General features: G+C 44.9%; 1 protein-coding gene and 1 non-coding gene across 4 annotated transcripts in view; both read right to left on the minus strand.

Annotated features, from left to right (window-relative positions):
- The window catches only part of HS1BP3 (HCLS1 binding protein 3), a 71,942-nt gene extending 57,312 nt beyond the window's left edge, over nt 1-14,630 (minus strand). For all 3 annotated transcript variants that reach the window (XM_038176433.2, XM_027455305.3, XM_027455306.3), the window contains exons 1-3: nt 14,472-14,630; nt 9,982-10,147; nt 1,182-1,389 (exon numbers count right to left, since the gene is read on the minus strand). In XM_038176433.2, coding sequence (XP_038032361.2) covers nt 1,182-1,389; nt 9,982-10,147; nt 14,472-14,512 — 415 coding nt within the window. In that variant the 5' untranslated portion in view covers nt 14,513-14,630. The remainder of the gene's footprint in view (nt 1-1,181; nt 1,390-9,981; nt 10,148-14,471) is intronic.
- A 34-nt stretch (nt 14,631-14,664) lies between these two features.
- Nucleotides 14,665-14,746, minus strand: TRNAS-AGA (transfer RNA serine (anticodon AGA)). Its single transcript has one exon. It is a non-coding gene; the product is annotated as a tRNA-Ser (tRNA).
- Between the last annotated feature and the right edge of the window lie 8,478 nt (nt 14,747-23,224).

Below are 23,224 nucleotides of genomic sequence, written 5' to 3' on the forward strand. Positions count from 1 at the left end.
CTGCAGTGTATATACTGAATTCCACCTGGGTTGGTAGGGTGAGACATATTATTCTAAGGCAGTCTTTGATGAGCAGGTCATATTACTTACACACAATCTGTCCACAGAATATAAAGACAGTTCAGATGTAGACATCTGTACCATATACAGCGAAGACTCATGCAACATGAATTCTAAATTCTCTGTGCAAGGGGTCTGCTTTCAAGAGAGCACTGATAAGGCTGGGGGAGAACTCTCAAATCTTATTTGGCACAATCCTTTTCCTAAAATGATGTAATTTTGTCCCCCTTTACTTTAGGAAGCTGATTTCAACTGTGAACTTCATGCTTGATAGAGATTTAGTTACAGGGATGTGCTCTTGTCAGTGTCACAGAACTTCTAACCTGGCCATGCTTCACACCTTTGCAAAACTGGCAGTTCACACATGATGACTTGTTAGCACCTTGCAACTTCATCTCCTTAAAACTAACACTACACTGAGAATCCTGCACAGCACCAGGAGTATTCCCTGCTCAGCAACTCTCAGCTGAATTAAGAGCAGAGAGCCCATCTGTTCCATTTATTCACTGACTCCCTTCTCTGCCCAAGGAACATAAGAAAGGACTTGTATGGATTATTGGAATGGGCAACAAGAACTGGACACGAGGCTAAGGAAAATTATATATAAAAAAGAAGGCAGAGAACAGGTTTAACTAAAAAAGCATCACACTTTTACTCAAATATTTTCGAGGGTCAATAGTATACACTTCAGCAATTCCCAGTAGTTTTACTAGGAATGAAAAACAGGCAAAACATGGAGCAGTTGTTCTCTAAAGGAGCCCTGCACTGTCTTTTCAAGGTCTATTCCTACACTGGCAGTAAATGATTATTTAGCCTTCTAAACTCACACGTTCTGTAGTACAGCTTTGGTATATGCCTAAGGGAAATGAGAGAGGGTGCAATGGATATCTTCAAAGCAAGTATTGTGGCATCAGTGCTTCTGAGTAAGGTGTGTGTCCACTGGAAAGAAGGGAAAATAACAGCAAACATGACTATGCAGCACTATAGATGCACAAGAGAATATTTTCAGTCACAGCCTTTACTCTGGCATTCTCTAGTTCTTGGCTACCTCAGTCAAGTACTTAACGCAGCTTCTATTAATCACATTCATGGGAAAAGGGACACTCACATCTTTTAGTTACCTAAAAATTCCAGTAACTCAGGACATATTGCTAGATCCTCGTCTTTTGAGATGAATTTCATGATGTCATTGAACATCGCTCTTCGTTCCCAAATGTCGGATTCCCCCACGAAGAGAACTTTTCTAGGCAAGGGTGGAAGAGAAACCTGTGGATACCGGGCTGCCAGTCTGTGGTAGAGCTCTTCTATCTCGCTGTATTTCTTGGAGACCTGCAACAAAACATGTTGTCTGGGTAAGTTTCTTTACAGGCAAGAGGGAGACATGAGCAGCAAGCAACAGGTTAAGCACTGTGAAACATTAAACCTGGAAACTGAAGTAGAAAACATGTATTACCGAGGAGATTTACATAAAGCCTGGTAAGAGCCTGTTATCTCCACAGTGAATCCCCAAACACTGTTGCTGGTCTTCTAATTCTGTTATTAAAATCTGCTCCCTAATGAAATAGAAGCTCATTGCCAGGTACCCAGCATCCATTTGCCTGACTCATCAGTTAATTAAATACCGGGAAGATCACTGCTCCAGATACTTTTCTCTGACAGCAAAAATTCTTGTCCACTAAAAATGAGCTATTTGGTGACCAGCTCCAAAAGTCAGGAGGCAAAGCCAGGTGCATGCCTGATGGAGAAAGCAGAGTGAATCTTTTCCCCACTATGCCAGAAGGCAGATTTCTCAGCCCTGGTGGGTTTTGGTGTGCTTCTGGCTGTTGAGGCCTAAGCAGCTGGCACATTTGCTGCCCTGCACAGCACCTAATACAGAAACCCAAGGGCACAGACCTCAGCTGACCCCTGACTCCTTAGTTTATCCATGAGAGAATGAAAACGACTTGGTCATGGCCTACAGATTCTTATACAAAGAGAAATTGCCCACAGCAGTCATTCCTTCTACAAAGACAGGAGAAATAAGGCTCATGATACAAGGAAAGCAATAACCATGGGAATGCTGGTTAGAAATAGGGTGGCTTCTATGCCGCAGTCGGTTTTGAATTCAGGACTGCAAAACAACATGTGAAAAAAAAATACAATCTAATCACGCAAACAAAACACTCTCTAACTGACATTAGAGGCATAATGGAGAGTGACTGTCATGCTATGTGACTGTGGTATTATACAGCCAATATATTCATCTTGATGCTCCACAGCCCCCAAACCTATTAGTGTGTCTCAATGAACACAGAGCTATTTAAAGAACAAAACAAAACAACAGCTCCAAAACTAGTGCTAGCAGAGAGCGTATGGGACAGATCCTCTGCTAGGGTGCAACACTTACCCTCCTGGAACTTGTTCTGGTGAACTCTAGTGGACTGAATCTCAATTACTACTGTGCTTGAAAAGATGGAGAGACTCAAGCACCACATCTTGGGATGGAAGAAAGCAGAATACTTCCACCAAGAAAAGAAAGTCAACCCGACAAAAAGCACAGAAGCAACTGGGAAACAAGTTTAGATTAACCCAGTATCTATCCACCACACCTCTACCAGCAAACTAAACAGTATCGGGGCATATTCCCAGTAAGTGGAACTTGATAGTGGAACTTGTCTACTGGAACCTGATAGCGCCTGGCTCAGCTTTGACTCTGGGCAGGCAGCACGCCCTCAGATAATTTTTTCCATCCAAGGCTTAGCCTGGTGCACAGAGCACTCAGTAGCCAGTTTGGGCACTGCTAGGCTTTGTGGTTGGTAAGGGTTGGTAAGAAAGTCCAATACCGTGGATGCAGGCAGACTGTGCTGCCCTCCAGGCCAGAGAGCAGGCCCTGACATTAGCAGACACACCTAGACTACCTCACTTAACTAGACATTGCCACAAAGAATAGTAACCAGCCTAGCTTTCATGCTTCCCTGCCTTTCGGAGTAATTATCAACCACGCTAGGTGATTTGAAAAATGTTTGCATTTTGGTTGTACAATGATCACTCCAGGTTCAGTGTCCACTAATAAAAGGCAAGCAGCCCTATCACAAAGATCTGAAACATGAAAACAAACCGGAGTTGACAGGGGAATAAGAAACAAAGATTTTAGACTTGCCTCCTGTATTCAGCACAGGCAAATGCAAACAGCATTGTCCTCTCCAAGCAGATCTGCCATGCAATTCAGCAGCCAAGAACTAAAGTGAAGGCAATAAAGAGGTGTTCCCAGGATAACACGATCCTCCCTTTGAAAGATACCCCAAAAACAGAGGGGAAAGCAAATCTGGAATTTGTGAATGGCTGTACATTTTCAGTCTGCTGGTTCCCAGTAGCACTCAGAACAGGGTATGATACCAGCGTGCCTTCCGAACACACTGTGTAACCATGAGTGTAAGGGCAGTGAGGAAATCACCAGTACTTCTGAAAAATAAATATTATGCTTTGCCCAGAAAAAAAAATCAAGCCTGATTTGTGAAAAATGTTTATCATCTAATTAATTGCAATAATAAATAACACATTAATGCCTGAAAGCATGAGAAGACAGGAGACAATCACCAAGACCACGCCAAAACAGCTATAAAATACTCCAAAAGGAAGAGTGAACTGAGACATAACAACTTGTTTCTCTCCCCTCTCAATTTTCGTTCCTCCTCTATCAAAATCCATAAGTTATTCATAAATCTCAATTTATGTCTACTTACACCACTGAACCTAAGGTAAACGCACGCCCTCCCTCACATCCCATTGCTAACCGAGCTGCTGTGAATCTGCGTGGGCTCCGAAGCCCACCACCAACCATAGCATGAGACACAGCGTGCAGTGTAATAACACTACATGCAAAGCATTCTGACATAGTGCCCAAAAGCCTGCAACACACCCTGCAAACCAACATCCAACAGTGTGGGGATGCCCTCTGCTGGGATAACCTACCATCCACACAGGCTGTGAAACCTCCAGCCCCCGCCAGCTCTCTGCCTCCTGTGCCTCAAACCCTGTCTGCTGCTGGCTCTTCATCTTCCTTCAATTCTGTTGCTATCTCTGCTGCATTTCCAGCACCAAAACCAAGGTAGTAAGACTGGCAGATGGTACCAACCTCAGTCCTGGTCCATGTGGCTCTCCCTGTCCCAAAGCAGCAGCACAGCAAGGGCCTTGCACAGCACCAGCGAGGTCTCACCGGGTTCTTAAGTTGAGAACCCACAGCATTCGCACAACTTTCCAGTCAAGAAGGTGGCCCTACCATGGCCATTTTGGACCCCTACACTTTGATGTCCTCTGACAATCTTTTAAAAGAAAGGCACATCAGCACATGGCAAAATTAAATCTTTCTTTTCCTGGTTACCATTCACAAACCTTTGAAAAGAGGCAATGGTTTCTATGGTCCAAAACATCAGGTTAAAAACCAAAATGTTGGTCTAAAGCCTATGTCATCAATCCTCATCAGGTAACCAAATCCCATTTGATTAATACTAAAATATTTGTCTTATGTTACCTGTAATTCCTCTAGGTCTTGATCCTGCAATCATCTTCTCCCCTCCAAGCCCCTCTCTGAACTCACGAATGCGGCTGAGCCAAAGCCCCACCTGCTGAAGTCAGCCCGAGTGCACTGACTTCAAGGGGGTTCTCTCAAGTCACAATATCAAAGGCTCGATCTACTTAACTTCAAAAGAGTTAATCATGCAAATACAGCAAAGGATGTGCATATTTGCCGGGTCAGGACCCTATTTGCCTGTAACAATTAACTTTCAAGGCAGAACTGAAAGAGAGACAGGGATGGGCTGAGTGCTTTTTTGCACCAGGAACAGATAAGTAAGATGAGTATGATCAAATATAGCTAGAAGGTTAAGAAAACCACCGGGAAGTTCAAAGTGGAAGCCTGAAGTTTGCTGCTAATCCCTCAAATCTCATGCATGTGCCTTGCCCCCTTCTTCACAAGAGCCTCGTGTGTGAGAGGAGCGCGGCAAAATGCCTGCAGGACACGAGCCTGGGACTCTCAGATGTGCAGGGGAGAATTCCATCCCACTCAGTGTTAATGGGATTTAATGCCTCCTTTCCCTAGGCTCCTTTTAATGCCCCATTTCTGACCTCAAACCTGGCTTCATATGCTTTATATTTACAGATTGGATTTCAAGGAAATGGAGGCCTCAGAGCTAACTTTGGCCAGCCAATGCATGCGAGTGAAGAACACGCCTGATTTTACAGTATTTCATGAAATACATAGGGCTAACGTGACTTTCTTTTTAAAAATCCCACTTCTTACCACTGTCAGAAGATGGAGGTACAGCAGCACTATGCTTTCAAACAGCCAGCAGCTTTGGGCACAGGAACAGAAAGCATCCCAGCATCCCTTCTCACAGAAAACACAACCTAAGCTTCTACAGCACACTTCCAAGTTAAGCCATCCCAGAATCAGTGTTGCTTGGTGACCTCGTGGGTATGCATTACAGCAGACTTTAATTACACGACCGCATGCTGTTCTCCCCACCTGTTTTACCCAGCAGAAGAGCAAGCACTCTAGTATTTCTTTTTTAATGAACATGAATTCTTAATGGCTCCTGAGCCTATTGCCACACTGAGCAGTTTCTCCTTTCCCCTCACATCCCCAAGGTTGTAACGTGAAGGAATGCATCTCCACAACACACCTGTATGGTCAGGAAACGGCAGCCCCAGTGCACAGATTTTGAGGCCCATAGAAAGAAGGCCAACATATGCAAAGAGCCAATACTGAAAGCACAGACAAATACACACCCACATAATTTTACTCCCTTGTTTTATGAGAGGAAGACAGTCCTGCAGTAAATTCCTCCAAAAAACATGTTGTGCCTGTCAAACACCAGCAGTTATTTGTTCAGCTCTGAAAAAGAACGAACCTGACTAACAAATGGAACCTGTAAAAGAGAAGTAATTAAGCTAGGCACAAATAGAATGAGAAAGCACTATAGGTTGGGTGGGTTTTTAATTAGGCTGGGAAGAGAGAAGTTAATTGTGGAAAAAAAAAAGGTAAGGTGTGGCTAGAAGAAAAGCATTTAAGATAAATAAAGCCTTTTATTCTTCTCACAGAAAATGGCAGATCTGCAGGCAATAATTAAGTGTTACCTTTGCAGCAGTACCTTATGCAGTACAAAAGATAAAACCAACTTCATTGTTTCAATGGACAAGAGGATTCTGACCTTTGAAAGAAATACAGCTGAATTTTCCTTTAATTACCAAATATAACCTTAAGGTTAAGCAGTTCTACAACCCATGTGCTGCATATTACAAATGACATTTTTTTTTTTAATTAAAAAATCCTTCCAGTTCCTAAGAACTTAGATCTGAAGGTCATGACGGATGTGAATTTCTTCTTCTCTTAACGCTTCACAAACATTTCAATTCGAAATGCCACAATCCCATTATGGCTGGGGAACAAAGGACTCCAGATTGCTTGAATACACAGTGAAAGCTTGTAACTCCACATGCCAGATCTGAAATCTCTTTTTGCTGCTTGTCTCATTTTGGCCATAGGTACATATCGCATCTTGATCCAGTGTGATCTAAATTGCAGCCCTGAGGTCAGAGTTAGCTGAGGGGATGCTTCTGTCCTACTCACCATCTTTTTACAGGGGACACAGAGAAGTTTTTTGAGCAAGAAATACTGCACAATCACATCGATGCCTGCAGCGGCTCACAGCCTAATGCACAGAAAGCCAGTTTCACTGCTGCCACCTAGAGCACGAGAGGGTAGAGAACAGTAATTTCAACTGGAAGCAGGCAGAGAAGCAGCTAGACAAGGAAAATCAATTTTTGAGGGTAAGAAAGAGAGGAAGGAGGAGGAAGAAAAAGAAAGACAAAGGGTCTCAAAACACAGATCTGGCTCCTGGGGTAGCCAAAACTGGTTTATCATACCTGGAGCCAATGAATCCCACCACACCTACCAGTCTTCTGTAACTTGTCTTCTCAGCGTTGCAACGCTGGCTCCTTCCTCCAACCTCTCAAATTTTATAGGTTCCACAATATCAAAAAAAGTTACTTCTCCTACTCTGCTCACACAGGGAGGAAGGCAGAACAGATATACAGTTCTTTCTTTTTCCTCCTTCAGATGTCTCATCTCACCCTCCCTTGCTATGCAAATGTAGTGTTAGACCTGCTGCCCAATATAACTCCCTCAGTCAACTGGGTCTTTTGCACTTTGCCTGAAAATCGTCTGGGAAGGGCTCTTGGTTCTTGTTTGTGCTGGTACAACATGCAGCAGGACGGGGCATTCTGCAGACACAAAGCACAATGGGTGCAATTCACCTCACCCAGAAGCCACAGGGTTGGGATTTACCTCCAGGTTAAGACAACTGTTGGCGTGCCTGTGAGGTGTCTCAGCTCTCACGACAGTGACACATCGTTGATACCTTTTGGAAAGACGTGTCTGAAACTCATACTCACACAGAATATCTCGGGTAGGGGATTCAGCTGCCTAAGCACAACCAGCTAGAGATTGATGGTGTATAGTCTCTTACCTCATTCTGCTCCAGGACAGCACCACTGCCTTTACATTCTGTGTCAAGTTGCAAGGCGCTGTGAAGATATCTCAGATAACTCAGGGCTTCTCAAATGGTACCAACCACTCTTGATAAGCAGATCAAGTTCCTCCATGCCATAGATGCTAAGCTGCATCGTTCTTGGCAGTACTGTACTGACTGCAATGGGATCTTAGAAATCTGTGGCAAATGCTGACATCTTACCACAGAGAACAGACTGTTCTGCCTAAAACCAGGCAACTCATGCCGTCATGCTTTGGGGTATCCACGGTGGTGCAAATATCAGACAGAACCTACGGGTGGGAGACCCACAACCTTCTGAAGGCTTTGTGAGAAAAAAAATGGAGCATCTCAGATGGTCTTAACAGTAAGTTGTGTGCAACTCAACTAAGCCTTAAGCCTTTTTAGCCTGGAGTTGAAGCCCCCCAACCCAGATATCAAACATGCAGAATGCTTTCCCTAAACAGTCAAAGACTGTTTGGCATTTCCAGAGGATGACTCAACTCATCCCCTTCTCCCCTAAGAGACTAAGATTAAAATATCTGACTTACACAGAGGTAAGTTAGGGCAGGTGAATCCCTCTGTTCCTTCCAGTAGCATGTACAGAAAAGACTCACTGAAATGAATCGATGCAAAGCATCCATCCTCCAATCTCCCATCTCAGGGCTTTAAATAACTCTCAGGCACCAACTATGTAATATATCAGACTTAGTCAGCTGAAGAAAAAGTATCTGATGAGATAAATGTTATTCCCGTCAGGCTACACCGCAGTCTTCTTCTTCATAAAGAACGAAATGTCAAGGGGTCTGACCAGAGGAGAAATCAGAAAGGTTCATTTCACTTGAGAAGAGCCGCTAAGTGCAGAAAATCCCCCTACTCAGAGAGAACAGACGTGGAAACAAACAAGCTCAGCAAGCAGGGGCGCCACAGTAGGAAGGCTGTTTCTTGTCTGTAGAGAAGACCTGATCTCAACTACTTTTTGTAAAAGAAGCAAAGAGTTAGATGGTAATTGGCCAGTTTAACACCCGAGGTTTAGTCAGCTTCTTTCTTCCACGGAGCTGCACGGAAATATTGCATAATACAAGGAGGCACTGCTGCAGAAAAATAAAAGATCCACATCATCTTCTCTTCTGCCCATGTCTGGCCCTTCCCCTGTCCTACAGCAAGCACTAATGTGTGCTGTGCAACTCACAGGCTCAAGAAACAGGTGTAAGTTGGTACTAAAACAACTCCCAAATGCAGTTTTTAGCCAGGACCAGTTCCTCAGCTGGCATTACAGAACAGCCACATGACAACTGGCACAAAGTAGGAAGCACTGCAAGAAAGAGAACAGGCATTTCCCCTGGAGCAGAAGGGGAAAACAGAGCAGCCTTTTATGCCAGCACTGCCTTCTACCATAAGGCTATTGCCTAAGGACTGCAACAAGTGTCAGAGATGTGCTCCTCACTGTGCACTGTTTCACAAAACTGACGTGTTTCTTTGCAAATCAGACTGCGTGCAAATCCATTTATCAGCTGTGTCCTAGTGAGCATGAGTTATACTAGAGCTAAAGGTCTACCAGGTAACCACACACTCACATCACTCCAACATTACAGGTATCACCAAAACATCTGCAAGGTGCAGATGCTCATAGCACACAAGAAGGTGCACGACTTCAGAGTCCCTTTATGGTGAATGGACAGAGAAACACACTTTTTGGGGATGATTCAGCAGACAGCTAAAGAGGATCCAATGAAACATACCCTAAATGCAACTTTTTCCGTCTACTCGGCAGACAGCCCAGGGTGAGATACCTCAAACGAACACACACATGCTAGAGATGGAATTAATTTCACCTGTTTTAAGTAACGTACTGTGTTTTCAAACCTTTACTCTGCAGGTATCAGGAAAAAGACAATCTGATTCACTTATGCTTTATAAGGACACTTCCTTGCAAAACTCTCTTATTACAGTTTAAAAACCATGTCAAGCCTAATAGATTTATCTACTCCAAGGCTAATTCCTCCTATTGCTCCATGTGACTCTGTTTCATTCATTGTATATTTATTTCATGTTTATGCACCAAGTCCCACTATTCATACATGTATCTGAGAAACTAATTTTGTAGCAGAACTTATAAAAAGCTCGATTAGCTTCTACTTGTTGACCCATAATGCAAAATGCTTTATAGCGAACAACAAACAGACAATATTGCTTTGAGCTCCTGGAATAAAAAGTTCAATTAATAAATGTATAATATTCCTACTGCAGAACTACAGAGTGCATTGCCCTATCAAGGACCTTGACACAAGGAGGCTGCAGTAACAAAGTATCTGCTACATCAGAATCAAAATAATCAAAGAAGATTAAGAAAGCAAAAAGCTCACTGCTAACATGGCACTGATCAAACATTTACCATAAACTGAACAACATCCTCAGGCTTGTGCTTTGCAGATTTGAAGGCAGCCAGGCGGGTAACAACGACGATGTGATACTCTACGTGGCCAGACATCATCTTCCCACGGATTTCCTGGTATTCTGGCACTGACAAATCCAGCCCCGTGTGTTTATTCTGAATTTGCCTAGGGAGAAAAATAAAATACATACAGAGTTCAGGCATTGGCACAGAGACTTAAATGATACTCCCTGAGGATCCCATTCAAAGTTCCAGAAAGTCAGTGCAAAGACCCCCATTTTTACAGGACCCAGGACAGACCCTACACCCTAGGGTCTGTTTATACACTGCAGGAATACAAATTTGCACAGACTTCACCCATTTTAATATGAAACAATACATATTGGTTTTGCATATTATTACAGTCTCCACAAATGCTGCCCTAGCCCAGCAGGGCAGATGAGAAGATGCCAAGATCCCTGTCTCATTGTGAAGTGCTCTGAGGCAAAGCTCTGTTCACTACAATTGAAGCCAAGCCCTATTCACCTCTCCTTTGTCTTAGGACATCCTGAAAAGGGCCAAAAAAGGACTAAGAAACTTGCTTGGATGCTGGGACAACTTTATGTTAGTAAGAGTTATCTGAGGAACTAGATTAAAACTTGGAATACAGAGATGTTGGAGCTGACTGCTGGGCCAGCTATGCTGTTTCCATCTGGGTGCTCTCTGGATGCATCTCCGAAGTGCTTCCTTCCTACATGTGAGTGAACCCTTTAAATGAAATCAGAAAACACGTTTCTCTTCATTAAGCACTTTTACTGCGTTTTTTTTTTTAACCTTAGCTATCTGGGCAACGCCAAGTCCCATCTTCCCTGGACTCTGTGGATTGCAGAGGTGTCTTGTGGAATTCTTGCCCCTTTCTTTAGGAAGTTCAGATTTGCTGACACAAAGGCCCTCTCACCTAAGGATATATTAGGCATATGAATTTAAAATAGGCCTTAAAGTGGTTTAAACGATCTAGTTTCAAAGAAAGTTTTGAAAGGCTCCTCTCATCATGTCAAAACCTGACAAGTTCTTTTGAAACTTGAGTTTTCCCAAGAAGGCAACTTCTGAATCTTCAATGCAAAACTAAAGCTTTTTAAACAGAATATCTCAAGAGTTCTCCATAAATCAAATACCAACAAGCACAGGCACAGGCTCAGTTTTTGATCAAATTCTCTTTGCAAGCCATATTTAAAACATCAGGGCTTTAACTACAGCTCTACTGTCACCGAGGCTTTCTGCTAGGTACCTAAATGCTATTCTGGTTGCTCCAATGTTGTCCTCACCTGCTGCCAGCCAAGGACTTTTCTTTACACTAGCAGACAAAATTTTGTTCTCAGTTACAGGATGCAAACACAGAAGCAAGAGCGCTTACGTGTAAATACACAGGTGTCCTTAGAACCTCCTGGCTGGCACACAGCGGTCTGCTGAACCCTTAAACAAGTCATTATCTGGAGTGTTGTCTCCTGCAGCGGCAGCCAAAACGCTGCCTAAAAGGACACCTGTCAGTAAAATCAGCTGGATCTGGATTTTTTTTTTCTAGTATATTTGCAGCACAGCAAATGCTCTCCAGATGTGCAGCCACTCTAAAGTCGTGACTATAACAAACAGGGCTGTTTACTGGAACTCAGGAGTGACTTATTTCTGTTAATGCAGCCACAGAGAGAGTTTACGTGATAAATTAACCTGCTTTTCGCTTCTGATAAAAATAAAAGAACAACCACTGTCAAGCCAACCCTCCTGTATAGCCTTACTTAGCTTGAAACATCAGCCACGTAGCGATGTACTGAGATGAGACAACAACTTCATTGTAAGCCCTGCTGCATCAGAGAGTTTGAATAATGCCAGGGAGTTAGCAAGCACCTTACCTACACCCAGGCTTTTTTATTTGCAAGTTGTTAAAAGTCTCCACTAAAATGACTGTAATGGAAAGGGATTAGAGGGAGGGGAAATAGCTACATTTTTGTTTGTTTGCTTTACGCCTTGTGATCACTTTCATTATCATCTTTCACACGAAACCGACCACTATTACCTCCTCCCATGGCAACAGGATAATGTGTTTTTTTAAATATAAAAATGATTCTAAACCAACAGAAGTCAGCAGGGAGGCTGCAACAGGTATGACACAATATCCAAAGCACACTAATTCTTGTAATGCCTTGGTTTCAAAATAAGCAGCCCCCAGTGTTTTAATTCATTATATACTGTTATTGTTGTTATTCAAATGGGAGCAGCACCTAAAAAAAAAACAAGACAGAAATAGCTTCACTGCATTTTTCACATCAAATACAATCATTTTCACACTGGTGGCCTTAAAAAAAAAAAAAAAGAAAAAAATGAAAAGCTGGTCGTTAATGTTAATATATTAATAATATATTAGACACACAGGCTTATTGCTCCTGCTCCTTAGTTAAATCTAGATGCATATATCTGTAAGTCACTTTTGTCTGCAGTACAGATGGATCAGGGGACACCTGGGCACATGGTTAATTTTCCTAATACAGATGACCTCACCTGAATACAATGAGAGCATTCATAGCAGTAATATTGTGCTTGCACAAGCAGATCAAGGAGGAGCAGCACAGGACAGAGGAACGAGAGATTATATAAAGGTCAGCTGAGCAGGGCAGTTTCCCCAGTTCATGGAAGAATCACAGGTCTTCACCCTGTATTTTGAGTTGCATATAATGTAGAGGCTGCGCAGTTTAATCAATCTGCTTTCTGCACTGAAAGGCCAAGATGCAAAAAAAAGGAAAGGAGCCATTGCTAAGCAGGAAAGCAAATAAGGGATGTGGGTGCTGTGACCAGAGAAACTTCACTCCACTGTGTATGTGCCAAGAAGGCGGACTTTGTACTTCGTCTTGACACAGTCAGCCCCTGCAGCAGCTCCAACAACCTCTCCTCCTTCCACGGAAGACCCCAAAGGGGACCAAAGTCTGACTACCCTGGTCAGGTTACAGGAAGAAAAGACTCGAATACTTAGTTTCTTCATGAAATGAAGGCAAAATATCTGACACAAATTAGCCAGCAAATATTTTTATTTCTCTGTACAGTCTAACTACACAGCTACAGATTATTATTTATTTGTGTTACCATTAACTAGAAAACCTACCCCCAAACCTAAACCTGTGTATATAAAAAGTTTTAAAGGTTCACAACTATACAGGTATCTAATCTCACAAGATAGAAAATACATTCACTTGTTAAAGCCTTAAGCACACACACATACATCTAATTGTATTACTGAAGGTATTACAACATCAGCGGGACAATGTGCAGGTAAAGTCCCTTCACTGTAAAATAATTCCAGGTGTTCAGATTTCCACCTCGCAGCCTAAAACCTAATATAAAGTCAGTCCTACAAAACGTGTATGTGATTTCAGTCAGATCTGTTTGAAGGTTCAAGGCCACTACTCCAAAGGCAGTCAGGCCCTGACACAGCAAAGTATTTAAGGATGAAAATCATGGCTTTGAAGTTCGTGTGATTGAAATAGTTTCGACTTGTGTCCTAGGAGGTAGGTGCGTGAGTCCAGACCGTGCTGAATCAGCACTTCTGCTCCTCGTCTTCCATCTGATAGCCAACTCCTTTCATGTGGTCTCAAACACCTTTGGGGAAGGGGGAGGAGGGAACCTCTATCACTGCTTTATAAAGATTGCCACAAGCGTTTTCTTCATGAGGTGCTGGCTCGGCACTTCTAGGGAAATACAGGTTTGAAAAATGTAATACAGCTCAAAACAGTGCTTCTGCACCCACCTAGGGTACATTTGGTGCCTTCGGCTAGAGCTGTGAGAAGGTGTGAAAACAGAAGAAACTTATATTACTTGTTCCTGGCCTGGTCTCAAAACCAGACTGACTGACTCCCTGTGGCCTTTGGAGCATGGGTCTGGTGGTGGGGACGTGATGGGATGGGATGGGATAGAACATGATGGGAAGGGAAGGGACATGATGGGATAGGACGTGGTGCAGCCTTGCTCAGCTAGAGAGGTGTTTATAAAGCCAAGCCTGAACCTATTCTTCAGGCATCACATTCTGCCCCGAAAACACCCCAAAACACCCGCCCCTCCACCAAGCTGGGGGACTGGGGGACCGCGCTAAGCCCCCTGCTAAGTCCCCACGGAAGGGCAGCGCCTCTCAGCTACCAGAGAGGCCACCACGCATGGCGAACCAGATGCCAGCAGCACCTCTTCCGGCAGCAAATTGCCAAAAAACTCGCGGAACTGCCCCAAACCCCGAGTGTCCCCGCTGCAAGGGACGCCGGCAGCCGCCGCCCTGGGCGCCCCCTCAGCGCCCACCGCGGACTCCCCGCGATGGTGGGGGGGGGAGTCCCTTCACTCCCCTCCTTTTCCTTTCTCTCCCCTTCCCGGCCCTTCCCTTCCCCTCCCGGCCCTTCTCCGCTCCCTTCCCCGCCGAGGGCAGGCCGCAGCCGGCTGCTGGGTGGCGGCAGCTCCCGGCGAGTTGGTGCCACCGGTACCTGGTGGTGACGAGCGCGGCGGGCGCCGGGCCGTGCTGCATGGCGCTGGCAGCCGCCCTCTTCCCGGGCCAGCCCCGGAGCCCAGGAGGCTGTGACGGGAACCCGCGGCGGATGTTTGCCGGAGGGCGGTTCTGGTGCAAAAGGAGGGCTGGGGAGGAGAGCAGGGAGGGAGGGGAAAAGGGCGGCCCCGAGCCGTAGTCGGCAGGATTCGAACCTGCGCGGGGAGACCCCAATGGATTTCTAGTCCATCGCCTTAACCACTCGGCCACGACTACAGCGGCGGGCGGCCTCCTTGGGAGCGAGCCCCAGTAATTTTGTCTTGGCTTTTGGGGCCTGATGGTGTGAGCGAGCCAAAACACTTCCCCTACCCCCCAGTGACACCTCTGTGCTCTCTTCTGAAGTGGGAAGAAATTGTGTGCCCTACCCTGCTGTATCTGCAGGTTGGAAGGGACCTCACCTGCCCCAAGCTCTGCTGCTGCTCCACCAGCCCGCCCCACAGAGCCTGCTGCCCTCCACACCGAAACACTGTCCGCGTGAAGTCACCGAGTCCGTGTGAAGATGGGTGCTTCAAAAACTGGGGCTGTGGTCTGCAAACAGAAGTGACTGCTCAGCCCCAACACGGTGCTGGGCTCTGTCTTTGACCCAGCAAGATGAGCACCACGTCTGTATGTGCATGAGGAAGTCCAAACACAGCCCATGTTTGTGATTTCTTAGCAAGTCTCATCATCATGTGGTGTTTTTATAACAGCTCACCCTGTGACAAAAGAATCACAGATTTGGGGAATAAATGCCTCAGTGTTGCTAACCTCCGAGGCTCTGAAAGTAATCATTTGACTTACCCATGAGGTTAGGATATGGGCTTTAACCACATGGTGACTGTGAAGGTTGTGTTTATGAAGGAATCTCAGCAAAGCAGCTGTACAAAAAAACAACCCTGACAGAATCAAACTCTAAGATGCAGATAGAGCAGCCTGCTGGAGCTGTGCAACTGTATTGCCTTCTTCAAAAGCAACATTCCTGAATATTTGGAGCATAATTTCACAGAACCACAGAATGATTGAGGTTGGCAGGGGCCTCTGGGTCCATCTGGCCCAACCCCTGCTCCAGCAGGGACACCTGGAGCAGGGTGCCCAGGACCACATCCAAGTGGCTTTTGAAGACCTCCAGGGAGGACACTCCACAGCCTTGTGGCAACCTGTGCCAGTGCTCATATAAAGAAAATGTTTCCTCATGTTCAGAGGGAACCTCCTGTGTTCATGTTTGTTCCCTGCAGCAGAGGGTAGGCCTAGTAATGGTAGAAAATCATAACTTTGTTAGTGATGTTACACTGTTATTGGTGTTGGTTTTCAGATGTGCTGCATGTCCTCCTACCAGCTTTCCCCTGCTTGTTTCCAGCTGGTGATCAGGTGTGTGAAGAAGCCGCACTGCCACTGTGCCCAGTGGGGTCTGACCAACACCCACCCATGGGCTCTTTTCTGACTGAGGAGGAAAAAAAAAAAAAAAAAAGAAAAAAAAGTGAGAGAGAGAGAAACAGTTAAAACCGTTAAAAAACAGTTAAATGGAATAAATTTTCTGTGTAGTATTCAAAGCAACATGAAAGTGTTGCTTTTTTACAAGAAGCGATGAGAACAAATATGCCGTCTCAGACGTCTTTCTTGCCTCAGTTCACTTGTGTATGTGCAAAGTAGAAGGGAAGAAACTCTCAACCTTCAGTGCTCCCTTCTTGGGGACTACTGGCCTTTTTCCAGCCTCTTAACTCTCCAGTATTGACTGATTTGGTTGTTTTATTTTTATCCATTCAGATAAAAGCTTCAAGTTGAAGAAGGTGCTCAGAGAAAAGGAGGCCAGTATGATTTTAATCAAAGACCTCTGGAAAGTGAAGAGGAATGAAGAGGAGAAAAGTTATTAAATTAATGGCTGAAGGAACTTCATTTGTGTTCAAGATGTATGAGGACTGGGAAGTGTCCATATGAGAGGAGCTCATAAGACGGTCCTATCCTGAAAACTTAAATTAATAGCACTCCACAATGCAAGCGTAATGGAGAAGGCAGGTTTAAAACAAAGAATTTAAGGAGTCGGACAGATAACCTTGACAGCTGGTGTAGAAGTTTCATCACTCAAGTGGCTTTTTCAGTTTCATTATCATTATGATAAAAAATCTTTTGCCTGCCATTACTTCAAAAAAAAAAAAAAAAAAAAAAAGGAAAATACAATGAGTTAGTTTCAGAGTTCAATAATCACACACCTGATATATGTAATGTCAAGTATCCTTATAAATCTCATGATTTTGGGATACCTTTGAACATTTGGTTCAGTAGTATGGTTCTTGTCATCTGTGAGCACCCACTGTGTAACCACTTGATGGTCTGCATCCTGAGCTGACTTTCATGGGATAAAAACCTTGCCTTCTTGTCATATTAAAGTAACTTAAGTTTCCACTGTATCTAGTGGTTTATCATGTTATGCTATGAAACAAGAGCTATCTTGCATCAGGGCTACTATGTCTGGCACTGGCAAGGTTCTCTCAGAGAAGAGGGCTCCTGGAGTCTCAGCAGTGGCTGATAAATGAATAAATATAATCATTTTTTTTCTTAATACTTCACTAAATTCCTCTTAGGGAGAAACGTTTTTTTTTTTTTTTTTTTCTACTCTGCCTCCATAGTGCCTATCTGCTTTTCTACTTGCTGATTATACACACACAGGAATGGGTCGACCCCTACATGTGTTTCCTTCAGCACAAGGAGAATGTCCTATGTAACAGGGACACGGCTGGGATGTTACTATCCATGTTGTGCGTGAGCTTTTGGCGAAGGCATCTGACGATGCATACATGCCACAGCTCATGGACCAAACCCTGCAGCATCAAACATCAAGAAGATCCTACCTAAACCACCCTCCAAAACCCTGCTCCCAGACATCCAGCACAGCCCCATGGATGCTGCAGACCCAACGCCACAGACAGCCAGGTAAGAGTGACTTCGGCTCAAGGAGTGTGAGCATCAGCCATGTCTGCCTCTGGATTAATTTTTCTGTCCACTAGAGAGCACTCAAATACAACCAATAAACCACTGAGAGGTTGCTGTGCTTACTGCGGTCCTCTCCCTGGGTCTCACCCTTTGGGACCCAGCTGTCCAGTTCCTGTGTGGCAGCACCTACCTGTGCAGACAATCCCAGTGACACCAGTCTAACCTCAGCTCATGACTCTGAGACCAGTTACCTCGAGATTTTCACTAGAGCTGAAGCCAGATGGGTGCTAGGACTGCATTTGCAGTTGGGGCTGACATTTGTATTTATTTTTCATACACAGTCCCCTAAGGAAGTTACAAAATGTAACCCAGAGGAGTTTTCACATGCCTCAACACCAAGAGGGCTGTGGGGTGAAAAAGGGGGACAAGAAAGAAATGCAAAGGTTAGAAATCAGCAGCCCACAGCTGCTGTTCCCTGAGCCCTCTCCCTATAACTGCACAGAGCATTGTTTTTTGTTGTTGTTGTTTTTGGTTTTGCCAGACTATAGATCATTCTCCATCCACCGGGCTGGGACAGGACAGGCAAGGAGCTACAGAGAGAACTGATGAAAAACAGCATCCACCCCTCTCCAGCACCCAGAAATGGGCACAGTCCCTTCTGCTCTGTTTTGCAGGACCTGACTCAAAAGCTTTCCCCTCTGCCCTTGCTGTGGTGACCTGAAAAATACATGAAGGAAGTTTGCAAGGACTTGGCGGCTGCCAGGTTCATGCTCTGACACCTGTAAGCTGGCTAACAAGCAGCTCCTGGCCTCTTTGAGGACCCATTTGGTGAAGCAAGGGGAAACTCCGAGCAGTCAGGAGCACCTGTAGTGCAGAGCTCAGACCCAATAGGTGCAGGGGATGATTCTCCCTGTCCCCTCAGCTCTGGCTGGGACAAAGCAGATTTGCACCAAGGAGCCTTTTGCGCCAGATACTATCTTCCACAGGCTCCAGGCTCCCACAAAGGGTTAAGGTGAGGAAGGAAAACCTCCCAAAGCCTGTTAAAATACTGAGTGATTTGTGGCTGGGGTCTGTTCATTCAGATCAATGCCAAGGGGCTGCAGCCCTATGGCTTAATCCCTCCCTGCTCCCCCTGAGGGCAGGGGGGACAGGGGTCTCTATCAGGGCAGGGGGCAACCCCATGAACCCCTCCTAGAGTCATATCCATCTGCCAGCTGACCACAGCCCCATCTGGGCGTGATTCTTGGCAGCTTTTGGGTTCGTTCTGCATCTCCCCACAGCTAGCAGGCAAGCCACATTGAGTTTATAAGCCCCGGGGGAACTGTCCACCAAATTTTGGATCCCTGGCAAAGCACTCTGCTTGTAATCGTGGATGTGGGGAAATCAGAGCCCTGCTTAGGGTATAGTAAACAAAACTGGGGGGGAGCAAGGACAGAGAAACATATTTAAAAACAAAATAAATTGGCTATGAAAACACAGTTTAAAAGCTGAAATGAAACCTTTCTTGGTCTAGATCAGGTTGGGAGAAATACAATACTAAAGTACTGAAATACAATGCTGAAAAAGGCTGCACTGGGGTAATAGGATTCCAGTGAGATGCCCAGTCACTTTATCATTTCTACCGCTATTTGTTTTCAGATGACAATTACAGAACCCAGATGTGAACCACTGGGAGATTTTATATTAAGACTGGGGTGCTCCGTGAGTTTCAAAGGGAGCTGAAATGCTAGATTTAAAGTTCACTGTTGTTATATGATGTGGTAAGGCTGTTGATAGCCTGTCAAGGCAGCCTTTTAATCTACACACCTCCTAAACTTGGGATGGATTTATTCTGAGGAGAAGGGAGGAGAGTTATATTGCTGTTCTTCATTATGCCTCATGCTTTTCTACCTTCTAACAGTTAACCTGTAATATGATGAGCCACACGTCAGGAATAATCTAGTAGAAACCATAGGTAATCCCTGCTGAAAGATAACCTGGATCTTGCACTGATGCAGTCCTGAAATTAAAATTCCCTGTATCTGAAATTTTGAGGTCTTCAGTAAACCATGGCTAAACTTCCTGATAGACAGTGAGGAAGAAAATATGTTACCCTGTTTTGCCTCAGTTTAAAACAAAACAAACCCCCAAAAAAGCCTTACAAAACATAAAATTGTCTATGTAATTCAAAAACACATCTACAGTAGACAGAAGCAATAGACTTCCTTTCTTCCTTTCTCCCTTCTTTCCTTTCTTCCTTTATTTTCAAAGACAGCTTCAGGTAGTTGACTCTTTATGTAGTTGCAATTAAAAGGGTATTTCCCCAGATCAAGGAAAGGTGAAGGTATAGTCAGTAGTTGTACACATGTCTATGTAGATTCCCAGATATATTGCTTTCATGTTTTCCCTGTATATCTTTACCACACACTTGATCTGTGCTGTTGACCAAGGACTTTACCTTGTTTTCTGTCATTCCCACCATGTAAGCTCTGGAGGTGTTTATATCTATGCTAATTTATTTGGTTGGAGATGAGCCCAGCCTCTTGGCTTTGGTGCTCACTCTGGTTGCTCATCATCACCTGTGTGAAGTGTGGAGATGACTCTCTTTGTGAAGATCCTGCCTGCAGGAGGGGGAAAAGGTTGAGGTTCATGAAGACCTCGACTCCTCTGCTGAACTACCCATCATTGCACAGTTTCAGCCACTTGGGTTAGAGCTGGCCACAAATTTCACTCCTGGATTTATTTTTAAAATTATAAAATATTCCATGGGCACTGTGGGAACAATTCCTCCATTTTATAAGTGATTCTGGGCCTACCTGAAATTTTCCCAAATTGAAAAATTTCAGCTTTTTGAGCTAGCAAGAAAAAGAGAAATGGGTGGGAAATGAGAAGGCATTAACATGTTGTTCTTCAGCATCTCTTCCTAAAATGGGTGTATGCAATTGCTCTGTTGGTCTGTTGCTTCATGTGTCTGTCAGCCTGTCTGCTTCCCACATAAACATGTCATAATAACCTGACGGTCAATTTTAACCAAATAGAACAGAAGAGGAGATAGAATCATAGAATGGTTTGGGTTCAAAGGGACCTAAAAGATCATCCAGTTCCACCCCCCCTGCCCTGGGCAGGGACACCTCCCACCAGACCAGGCTGCCCAAAGCCCCATCCAGCTTGGCCTTGAATACTGCCAGGGATGGGGCATCCACAGCTTCTCTGGGCAACCTGTTCTAGTGTCTCACCACCCCCAGTAAAGAATTTCTTCCTTATATCTAATCTAAATCTATTCTTTTTCAGTTTAAAGCCATCACCCCTTGGCCTATCACTCCACTCCCTGACAAAGAGTCCCTCCTCAGCTTTCCTGTAGCCCCCTTTAGGCACTGGGAGGCCGCTGTAAGGTGTCCCCAGAGCTTTCTCTTCTCCAGGCTGAACAACCTCAACTTCCTCAGCCTGGCTTCAGAGAAGAGGTGCTCCAGCCCCTTGATAGTTTCTATGGCCCTCCTCTGGACTAAATTCCACATCCTTCTTGTGCTGGGGGCCCCAGAGCTGAACGCAGGCTCCAGGTGGGGTCTCACAAGAGCAGAGCAGAGGGGGACAATCACCTCCCTCGTCCTGCTGGCCACGCTGCTTTTGATGCAGCCCAGGATATGGTTGGCTTTGTGGGCTGCAAGCACACATTGCTGGCTCATGTTGAGCTTCTCATCAACCACCACCTCCAGATCCTTCTCTTCACGGCTGCTCTCAGTGCGTTCTCCACCCAGCCTGTGTTTGTATTGGGATTGTCCTGGCCCAGATGCAGGGCCTTGTACTAGGCCCTGTTGAACTACATGAGGCTCACACAGCCCCACCTCTCAGGCCTGTCCAGGTCCCCCAGGATGGCCTCCCTTCCCTCCAGCATGTTGGCCACACCACACCACACAGCTTGGTGTTGTCAGCATAGTTTCCAGGAGGATCTGCTCCATGAACTTGCCAAGCACAGAAGTGAGAGTGACTGGCCTGTAGTTCCCTGGGCCCTTTTCCCTTTTTAAAAATGAGTATTATCTTTCCCCTCTCTCAGTCAGCAGGAACTTCATCAGACTGCCACAACATCTCAGATATGATGGCTTAGTGGCTTAGCAACTACATCCACCAGTTCCTTCAGGACCCATGGATGTATCTCATCAAATCCTATGGACCTGTGCACCTTCAGGTTCCTTAGATGATCTCAAACATGATTATCTCCCACACGGGGTATTTCATCATTCTTCCAGTCCCCACCTTCACCTTGTGGGGCCCAGGCCATATGGCTGGTGCTCTTGTCAGTTAAGACTGAGGCAAAAAAGTCATGGAGTACCTCAGCCTTCTCCATAACTCAGGTGACCAGGTCTCCCATTTCCTTCTGGAGAGGGCCCACAGTTCCCCGGCTCTTCTTTTTATCACTCATGTGCCTGTGGAAGAGATGGCCAGACAGCTTTTAGCTCCTCCAACTATTGTAAAAATTTGGTGGCTGGATGAAAGGCTGGCATTTGCACCCCACCAAGGGAAAGACTGAAGCATAAACTCTGAAGGAAATTGTCAGGTTTGGCTCATCAGTAGGCCAGATGTTTTTTGTGTACCTCCAATGTGGAGGAAGTATAAAGGAAGCACAACACACATTGTTTATAAATGCAGTTACCTTAGTCCTGCTGCTCTAGTTTTAATTCAAGATAATTAATCTGGCAGATGCTAGGAGAGATTACAGTGACCAACCATTTTTGGTGACAGCATGGAGCTGGCCAGCTGCTCAAGGAGATATAAGTATGTCTCTGTCTCATAGTACAACCAGTGCAACCTACCAGCATCTTTCTCTGTGCTGATCTGTTAGACTTGCATAGTAGTTGATGGAGATAAGGGTGTTTCTGGGACAAATTTCTGGAAGAACTGTGACCTGCTTCAGGTGCTCACCTCAAGATGATGCCTATTTTTATCCAATGGCTATAGAGGGCATGCGGATGATGTACATCTCAATTTACACTGTCTATGTGTAGGCAACTGAATGAAGCTAAAAAGATAGAAATTCATGACCTTAAAAGTAGGTGTTACAATGTTGGTGCCTTCATGAACCCTCATTAAATATATATGTGTCTATCACGGTGATTGAAAATCAAGTTAGTACAGTCTCTGCTAAAAGAGCAATACAGCTGATGAGTGTCTAGTAAATCTCACACTTATTTTGTAGATCTGCAATTGAAATGAATCCACCCTACCTGCTTCCTTAACCCACTCCTTCGAAACTACTAAAATAATACAATATGGATGTTTGAGGATGATTGTCCTTCAGAAAGACAAGGGAAAATACAACTAGAGATGGATGTAACCTTTCATGGTACAATGGCATAGCATACACTTCTGACATTTTTCTTCTGAGCTAAGTTTTCGGCAGCCCATAATGCAAGGAAAAGCAACCACCACCTGGTGAGAGAAACAATTAAACTGAGAAAAATGGAAGTGAAGTTTCCTTGATAGACTATGTTATTCTAGCTGACTGAGCTGGGAGGAGGAGTGAGCTGGGTTTCCAACACAGAAGCTCATCAGCTACCCTGCCTTGGCCTCCAGCATCTCCAGGACACCATTTGCACAGGTAAATCAAACAATGCCAGGGAGCAAGAGCTGACGCTGCTGTCAGCACTGTGACTGGTAAAAGGATCCCTGGCATGTTTTCAGCCTAGGACTCTGCTGAGCAGTTCCTGGGGCAATTCAGTTAACACAGGCCAGGGCCCAATCCCATCCAACAGCTTGTGCGTGGTCATCAGGCTTGGAGGCTGAGAGAGTTTAGCCATATGGACACAGGCTAAT

The sequence above is a fragment of the Anas platyrhynchos genome, chromosome 3 (genome assembly GCF_047663525.1).
Source record: "Anas platyrhynchos isolate ZD024472 breed Pekin duck chromosome 3, IASCAAS_PekinDuck_T2T, whole genome shotgun sequence".
NCBI lineage: Eukaryota > Metazoa > Chordata > Aves > Anseriformes > Anatidae > Anas > Anas platyrhynchos.